Below are 9,422 nucleotides of genomic sequence, written 5' to 3'. Positions count from 1 at the left end.
GCACCACGCCAGGCAAGCACAGAGATGATGAGCAGAAGTAGACATCGTAGAAGATTCTTGAGTGCAACAATCACTTCAGCTATGGGTGAGAGCTCACCCCTGAGTTCTGGTCATTCTATCGAAGCCTTCGAATGCCGGGCAGATGAAAACATGTGAGACTCGGGGAAAGCCGCCAAGAACCCCGCAGTCTGCAGACAGAGCGGGCCCCAGGACCCTGCCCAGCGTGATGAGAGCTGGCCCACAGAGCCCCCTGCCCCACAGTTCCCCCTCACCCACTCAGAAGGTCCGTCTCCTCCCAGGGGCCCTGTGTGGGGTGGAGGAGGAGGCCCCGGGGGCAGAACCAGCTCCCACCTTGGGTCCCATGAAATGGTCATCACACGGCCTACTGAAAGCAGAGAGACACCTCAGCCAAGAAGCGGGTATTTCCCAGCACAACCCTCCGCTTCTCTCCTAGCACCAAATGGGCAGAATGGCCAGCCCAGAGCTGAAGGGAGCCGGCCTGCTGTGGCCAGGGGCTGCCTGGAAGTTGCCCATACTTCTGAGAGAGGGCGGCCTCCCCACTGTCGGCTCTGCAGGGTGCAGCCTCCCAGCTGGCCCCTGGGGGCCACACTCTGCCCTGGCTCTGGGGCGCATTCACTCTTTCTAAACAATTTGGGGGCGGGGGCTGTTGCAGCATGAGTGGGCATGGTCCGGCACTGTGGTCAGCGCTACGGAAGAGGAATCCCCCCTTCCACACGATCCATGCACTTTTACAAAGCATCGCTCTACCTCCTTTGGTCCTTATCAAAACCTAGAACAATCCCTGGCAGACCGTGCGTTTTTATTTCGTGGGGTTTTCAGTTTGAAATTTTTTGTTTTTGTTTTTGCTTATTTGCCTTTTTTTAACATACATATTGAGATGAATGGATGCACACTAGATTAAAACTGTGCAGCTTGATGGGTTTAGACATACGTATACACCTGTGAAACCAACACCACAACCAAGATAAACATCACCATCACCCCTAAAAGAGTTTCCTTGTCCCTTTGGCCATCCCTCCTTTCCCCTCCCTGCCCCCAGCCCCAGGCAAATGCTGATCTGCTTTCTGACACTCTAGGTTAGTTAGCAGCTTCTAGAATTTTGTATAAATGGAATTATTCTATATGTACCCTTTTTTATCGGGCTTCTTTGACTCAGCATATTTTCCTATTACTGATGGAAAAAATGGAGCCTTGATGAGGAAACACAAGTAGTCAGCAATCATAGAACAGCAGAAGCATTGCAGGTGTCGTGGCTCTGAGCCTAATATGCTCTCTGCAACACTTCGTTCACTCATCACTCACTCATTCATTCACCAGAGAGTAATTGGGCGCCTGGGTGGGCTAAGCCCTGGAGCCAGGAGTTAGAATCATAATGGTGCACAAAGCAGACACAGTCCCTACCCTCATGAGATTGCACTTCATTCATTCGTTCATTCATTCATTCATTCATTCACTTGCTTAACAAATATTCACTGCACATCCATAGAAAACTCTGTTTGAACTTGGCACTGCCCCACCACCTCCTACACCACCCTGATGCTCATTAACCATCCTCCTATCTGCCACTTTGAGCTGGACAGTGGGGTGATGCAGGCAGAGATCATTAGAGGTGAGTTCTGTCCTCCAGGACCATCTAGAGCAGAAGGAAAAGCTATAAGATACTATCCTGTACTGTGAAAGCTTACGAGATTGCTTAAGAGGTAAGGCTGATCCTGCAGAAGGTGGCATTCCAAACTGAGTGCAAATGTGAGTGATCCAGGCAGGGAGGCCAGGGGCTCAGGGGAGGTGGGGGGCTCTCCAAGCTGGACTGGCCAGAGCAGGCTCCTCAGACAGGACGGGACCTGAGTAGTCCCCTGATGAACAGGGAGAAGTAGGAGAGACAGAGAGAAGGGGAGGTGTACCAGGCAGGAGCAAAACAGTGACAAAGATGTAGTGGCAGGGCCAGGGAAGAGCTGATCAGGAGGACAGTGAGCTGAGAATTCCTCCTGGGGAAGTGGGAGGCCACAAAAACATGCATTCTGCCCACAAGTACGTTACATTGCCTTTCTGTGCGGAGCGGAGGGGAGGGGTAGCAGGGAGGGTAATCACTGACATTTCTGTAGTAATTTACAATTTACAAAGTGCTCTCACTGTTATTATCTTATTTACTCAGTATAATCTTTGAGGTAGGAATTACCATTATTTTTCCCATTTTACAGATCAGAAAATGGAGGCTCATAAAAACCCAACGATTTGCTCAAAAATAAACAGCTCCTAAGTGTTGGGGCAGAGCTTCAAACAAGGACTCTTGTCCCCAAGACCAGTCCTCCTTTCCCTATGTCTATAATTATCAACATTTAAATGGGGCCCATGGAGCATGCTTCTACAGACCACAGAACACGTTATTTGAACTTGTCATTGTCCCACCACTTCCCACACCACGTGACCCTTTTCTGCCACCTTCCTGTCTGCCACTATGAGCTGGGGATGGACGTGACAAAGAGGAGATCAGGAGGAGGGAGAAGGGAAATGGCCTGGCTTCCAGGAGAGGAAGTTGGTTATTTGGCCGAGGAAGCTCTCCCCAGTCCCCACATGCCTTCTGCTTCTGGATCCGGAGAAGGCTCCTAATAAGAGCCCACTCTAGTCTCAGAAGTGGTTCCCAAGCCCTTGCCCCAGAGGGGCATTTTCTCTCAGCCTGGAGAAAATGGGATGCAGTTCACCCCAAGAAGGAGATAAGCAGGAGCACACCCAGGGCCAGGACCTCAAAGGGGAAAATACAGCTCTGATGTCACAAGATGGGTACAGAGCGGGAGTCCAGGTCCCATATCTACGTGGCAGCCAAGTGCCCCAGGACAAGCCCCCTAATTCATCACATGGGTCACTGTGAAGGAAGAGCTAACATTTCTCCAGGCTTATCGTTTGCAGAGCCAGGACTCCAACTCACATCTACTGGTTCCCGTCTCAGAGGTCCTAACCACTTCTCCATCCTGCCTTCAACTACCCTACTGCTCACCAGGGGCCAGCACCTGTCACTGAGGGCCAGCATCTGACATGCCCCGTGGTGGGCACATCCTCCCCTGCTCCACAGCCAAGGAAGTGGCAGCTTAGTGAAATCAGGTGGCTTGCAAAGGCCACACACTCCTAAGAGGTAGGGCAAGGGCTCAACCAGCCCTGACCACCCAGACCTGAACTCCGCTCCTGAACTGAGGAAAGAGCACATGGGACTGACGGGGCTCCAAGCACCCCCACTTCCGTGGCTCTGGCCCACAGCTCCCCACAAGGCCTCAGCTTCCACTCAGGGGTCCCACGGTCTAGCAGGAAAGGCCCTGGTCCGGGAAGCAGGCTCAGCTCAACCTCTGTACCACTAGTGGGACCTTGGGAAGGCCACTTGGCCCCTGTGACTTGGCTTCCCTTTTTGTAAAACGGAAATAACATTTTCCAACCTCACAGGATTATTATCATTCAATGAGACACACAAATGTGGAATCACTTCAAAAAGACTACAACACTGTACACCGCAAGGTATCCTTATATGTGAGACTCCAAGGTCATGATCACCAGATTTTACCTCTGTCCCACCCACACCCCCAGCCTTCCTGGCCTCAGTGTTCTTAGGTTGAAACTGAAGCTTGAGTGGCCCTGGGGAAGGAAAATCAATCTGTGTTTGTGGATATCCAAGCCCACTGGGTGCGCTCTCCTTAACCCCGCCCCTAATTCACACACACTTTACCTACTTCTTACCTGCCTAAAATGACTTTTTAAAATGGAATCATTCTTGGGGCACCTGAGTGGCTCATTTGGTTAAGTGTCTGACTCTTGATTTTGGCTCAGGTCATGATCTCGGGGTCATGGGATTGAGCCCCACATTGGGCTCCACCCTTAGCAGGGAGTCTGCTTGAGATTCTCTCTCTCCCTCTGCCCCTCCCCCACCTCTCTCTCTCTCTTTCTCTCAAATAAATAAATCTTTTTTAAAAATTTATAAATAAATAAATAAGAAGTCATTCCCCACAAACATCTTAGACATATGCCAAAAAAAATACCAATGGCTGTTGTCTTCTAAAATCCCTATTACATGAAGAATTTGGCAAAAACAATAGCTATGATTTAATGATCTTTCCAACAGAGACAGCATTTTACATACGCTATCCCATTTGATGTCGCCTCCAAACAACCCTGGCAGTTACTTGCAGAGGAGGGCCCAGGACCAGATGGCTGGCGCGCACTACCACAGAGGGTCTGTCGGTTGGCCGCCCACCTCCGTCCTCTTGCTCTCCCTCCCAGCAGAATCAGCTGGGTTCTTGCCTCCACCCTGCCTCACCACTTGGCCCAAGAGCAATGGCGGAGGTGATGAGAAATGTTTGCACCCTAAGAGAAAGAAGCTGGCTGAGGGGACATGGGAAAGTGTGGGGAGAACTGAGGGACTTCATTCAAATAAAAAATTACCTGCTTTTTTTTAAATTTTTTTTAAGATTTATTTATTTATTTGTCAGAGAGAGAGAGCAAGCACAAGCAGGGGGAGCTGCAGGCAGAAGGAGAAGCAGGCTCCCCTCTGAGCAAGGAGCCTGATGTAGGACTCAATCCCAGGACCCTGGGATCATGACCCGAGCCAAAGGCAGACGCCTAACCCACTGGGCCGCCCAGGCATCCCAAACTACCTACTTTGTTATTAAGAAACATTAACTTCCTCTTTCATTATGGCCTCTCTCTGCTGTTGTGCAGGGAGACCCTGTTTTGCTGGAGGAAGAGTTGTCCTCTCAGCCAGGCTCCTTCTTTGCGATCTCCTCTAGTGATTAGTGGAGGCAAGCTCAGGGGGTGCAGGTGGCTTTCGAGGGAAGAATGGTGCCCAAGCAGCCACGAGGTTCCTTCCCCAGCTAAAAGTAAGTCATTTTTTAACCCGTTGGTATATCTCACCTCAATGATCCACAGCCCACTGTAGCCCATCCTGGCTCCTGCATGATGACCTTCCTCCTCTCCACAGTTCGCTGCAGGCCAGGAAGACTGAGGGTCTTCATGCTGCTTTCCTGACTCCCTTAGGATGGATGTGTGTGGCTGGAAAGAAATGGAGGTTGCTCTGGTCAATTTCGATAACTCAGATGAAACCCAGGAAGAGCCAGGCTATGCCACAGACTTTGACCCAACCAACCCAAAAGGCCGGCCTGGGAGCAGCCCCTTCTCCAACTGGAAGATCCTCATCGGTGACAGCACCAACCATGAGACGGCCTTCTCCAAGCTCCCAGGAGACTATGTCGATTCCCCTGGGCCTGAACCAGTGGTCCTGAATGAAGGAAACCAGCGGGTGATCATCAACATTGCTGGGCTGAGATTTGAGACCCAGCTCAGAACCCTCAATCAGTTCCCTGAGACCCTCCTGGGAGACCGGGAGAAAAGGGTGCAGTTCTTCGATTCCATGAGAAATGAGTATTTTTTTGACAGGAACCGGCCCAGTTTTGATGGAATCCTGTATTATTACCAATCAGGTGGGAAAATCCGGCGCCCTGCCAACGTCCCCATCGACGTCTTTGCTGATGAAATCTCCTTCTATGAACTGGGGATCGAGGCCATGGACCAGTTCTGGGAGGATGAAGCCTTCATCAAAGACCCTGAAACGCTGCTCCCCACCAATGACTTCCACCGGCAGTTCTGGCTGCTCTTCGAGTACCCAGAGAGCTCCAGTGCCGCCCGGGGCGTGGCCGTGGTCTCTGTGCTGGTTGTGGTCATCTCTATCACCATCTTCTGCCTGGAAACACTACCGGAGTTCCGGGAGGAGAGGGAGCTAAAGGTGGTGAGAGACCCCAGCCTCAACACAAGTCAGTCAGTCCTCTCCCACACCATGTTCACTGACCCTTTCTTCATGGTCGAGTCCACCTGCATCATGTGGTTCACCTTCGAACTGGTGCTCCGGTTTGTGGTCTGCCCCAGCAAGACCGACTTCTTCAGGAACGTCATGAACATCATCGATATCATCTCCATCATCCCCTACTTTGCAACCCTCATCACGGAGCTGGTCCAGGAGAGAGAGCCCAGCACCCAACAGAACATGTCCCTGGCCATCCTGAGGGTCATCCGGCTGGTGCGGGTCTTCCGCATCTTCAAGCTCTCCCGGCACTCCAAGGGGCTGCAGATCCTGGGCCAGACGCTGAAGGCTTCCATGCGGGAGCTGGGGCTGCTTATCTTCTTCCTCTTCATTGGGGTCATCCTCTTTTCTAGTGCCATCTACTTTGCCGAGGTGGATGAGCCAGAGTCCCAATTCTCTAGCATTCCTGATGGCTTCTGGTGGGCAGTAGTCACCATGACAACTGTGGGCTATGGTGACATGTGCCCAACCACCCCCGGGGGGAAGATTGTGGGCACTCTGTGCGCCATTGCAGGGGTCCTTACCATTGCCCTCCCTGTGCCTGTCATCGTCTCCAACTTTAACTACTTCTACCATCGGGAGACTGAGAATGAGGAGAAGCAAAACATCCCAGGTGAAATTGACAAAATCCTTAACAGTGTTGGCTCAAAAATGGGCAGCACAGACTCTCTTAGTAAGACCAACGGTGCCTGCTCCACAGAGAGGTCCAGGAAGTGACCTGTCCAGGGCTACTTGCTCCCTGAGTCTCCCTGTCTGTGTTTCTTTGTCTCTCTCTGCTTTTCTCTGTGTGTCTCTCTGTCTCTCCCCTTCTCTCTCTCTGTCTCTGTCCCCACGCCCACAGCTTCTCTCTCCCCCTCCCCTCCCTGCCTCTTGCTCTCTGTTTTTCCAGAGTGGAGTTTATCCTTTGTGAATAGCAGGCCATCTTGGACTGCAAGCTGTTTGAATAAACCCATACTTCTGCTGCTTTTTCTTTTTCTTTTTTTTTTTAAAGATTTTATTTATTTATTTGACAGCGAGACACAGCGAGAGAGGGAATACAAGCAGGGGGAGTGGGAAAGGGAGAAGCAGGCTCCCCGCAGAGCAAGGAGCCCGATGCGGGGCTCGATCCCAGGACCCTGGGATCATGACCTGAGCCGAAGGCAGACGCTTAACGACTGAGCCACCCAGGCGCCCCTTCTGCTGCTTTTTCTAAGCTGTTTTCTCTCAACCAATGGTCAGATCAAGATTTCATTCTCCTTTCCTGTGAGGAGTGCTTCTGGTCCTTGCTGCTTGCCTGTGGTCCCCAAGATCAGCAATACCGGCATTACCTGGGAGCAAGGAAATGCAGAATCTGAGCCCACCACAGACCTACTGAATCAGAATTCTCATTTTAACAAGATCCTAAGTGATTCATTTCCACATTAAAGATGAAGAAGCACTGGCTTTGGTCTTCCCAAGAGGAGGCATATTAAAAGGCTGGGGAACGTTGTGAGCAATGAGTAGGAGCTGCAGGTTGTTTAATAATAATATCTTACACTTGTGTCACGTTGCATAAATTTTCCAAAGCACTTTCACCAACAGTATCTCACCACATCTCAAAATAACCAGTAGAACAGATTTGGTTATTATTCTTACACTGTAGATGAACAAACCCAAGGACAGCGACTTACCCAGAAACAGTGACACAGTCAGTGCTGGAACCCACACCTACCTACTGGTCTAGTGCTCTCTCTGCTTGTGGATGCTCTGGAATTAGAGGGAGAAGGATGCAAGGGCTCTGTCTTTCAGAGGATCCAGGCAGCAAACCTCTGGGCAGGAACACTCTTTCCTGGGGACTCCAGCATCTCCATGCATCCTGGGAAGACAGAGCCTGCCTGGCCCCTTGCTCCTCAGTCCTTTCCTTGGGCAGTGGGCAAGCAGAAACACTCTCAGGTGCTTTTTACCGGGCCCATCTCTGTGAGTTTATGCACAGGCTGGTGATCCTGAGTGTGGGAAGTGTGTGCACCACGGCCTCAGAGCACTGCCTCAGGAAAATAGACCTGTCCACCTGCCTCGAGGTTCAGCTCCCACTGAGTCATGAGGAATTGACTAGTAGCCTGTACGGGCAGCTTGGCAGGGAGCAGCAGGGGGCCCTAAGACATGTGCCCAGATTCTAGGCCCACCCAAGGAGGGTGGTTGTGGCAGGCTCACCTGAGAAACTGCCCTCTTGGGAGTGGGTCCTGCTCAGCCCACTACGCTCCCAGGATGAGGGAGTGGAGTTGGAATTCCCCAAAAGGCAGAGAAAGAAGTTTTTACTCTGTTCCCCCCAGCCCACCCCCATTCATCCCCTCAAGGAAGGAGGCCTGCGCCTTCCTCTGACCCGGTACCCAAGTCTGGCCATACCTCAAAGGTGAGTCAGTGTAAGAACTCTGGGCCTCTGGGCCGCAGGTCCCTGCCCAGCTCCACTTCACACAGCCCAAACCACACAATCCACAACACCTAATCCTGGAACACACCCAGCTCCACACAACCCTGCAAGACACAGAGCTACAGCCACAGACCCCGCCACACATCTTCCACTCCATGACAGCCTAACGAATGCACCCGTGTGAGAGAAAGCTGCTTCTCTTCCTTCTTGTTGTCCTGAGTGCATGCCCTAAGAAGCTGGACTTAGTTATCCTTAAGGTCCCTTCCTGCTCTAAAAACCCCAATCTCCTTCTTGTACTTTAGCCTCAAGCTCTCACTTAGCACAGAGTCACATAGAGCCTGGGCTTTGCATAAGACATCACTGCCCTAAGACCTGGGCAAGCAGGACTCCTGTTCCAGGCCTGAGCCTCAGGGTTCTAGGCCTTGGAGTGCCTTCCTCACAATTTTCTAAGTTCCTTTCTAGTTGCTCTCCTTCAGGCCACTTTCCAATTCCCTACCCATCCCTCACACCCAAGCACATGGGGTTGACCAGATGTCCCAAGGCACTCCCAGATGCACACATGTGGGATCATGCCGAAGCCCTGCGCTGGGTTCCAGTTGCAGGATGGTGGCCTGGTGAGCAGATTGCTCCCACTGGCTGGTGTGGCATTTCTTTTACAGGATCACACAAGCTTAGGTGCCAGAAAGGTGATGGCACTCTGATTTGGGGTGATACAAATTCTCGTAGACACTGAGTCCTTGCAAAAATTCCTTCTCCAGGATCCCAAGCATCCTTGGGGTGGTTTTGACAAGAGTCCACATGCCCACATTCTGCCTTCTGGGAGCCACATGATCACAATTCTTTACACCAAAACCTCTCCCCACAGATGGGTGAGACCATTTGCCCTTCACATCAGCCACCCGAGGTAAACATTATTCCCCCCATTTTGTCACATGTGGAAACCGGTTCAGAGAGGTTCATGGGCCAGGAAGCAGTAGGGAGGGATTTAAATTTAGGTCTCTTTGATGCCAAAATGTCTCCTACCATGCTGCCTGTTAACCAGAACAGCTTTCTGTGAGCAGAGATATTTGGGGCTGTGGTCATACAGACGGTCTTGGCACATTTCTGGGAGCAGGGAGGCTGTTTCTCCCGAGGCCCTGCTTTCTTTTTCTCTCTGACTCTATATTCAGAGCCACGTGCTGG

General features: G+C 51.5%; 1 protein-coding gene across 1 annotated transcript; it reads left to right on the top strand.

Moving 5' to 3' along the window:
* Window positions 1-5,035: 5,035 nt before the first annotated feature.
* Window positions 5,036-6,571, top strand: KCNA10 (potassium voltage-gated channel subfamily A member 10). Its single transcript, XM_006749502.2, has one exon. The coding sequence runs from the start codon at window positions 5,036-5,038 to the stop codon at window positions 6,569-6,571; it is 1,536 nt and encodes a 511-aa protein (XP_006749565.1).
* Window positions 6,572-9,422: the final 2,851 nt, after the last annotated feature.

The sequence above is a fragment of the Leptonychotes weddellii genome, chromosome 4 (genome assembly GCF_054177405.1).
Source record: "Leptonychotes weddellii isolate Sample4059 chromosome 4, ASM5417740v2, whole genome shotgun sequence".
In the NCBI taxonomy this organism is placed as follows: Eukaryota; Metazoa; Chordata; class Mammalia; order Carnivora; family Phocidae; genus Leptonychotes; species Leptonychotes weddellii.
This window is presented reverse-complemented; position numbering and strand designations above follow the sequence as displayed.

What these genes read in the sequence shown, in the direction of transcription:
- KCNA10 (XM_006749502.2), top strand. Translation starts at nt 5,036, where the DNA reads ATGGATGTGTGTGGCTGGAAAGAAATGGAGGTTGCTCTGGTCAATTTC.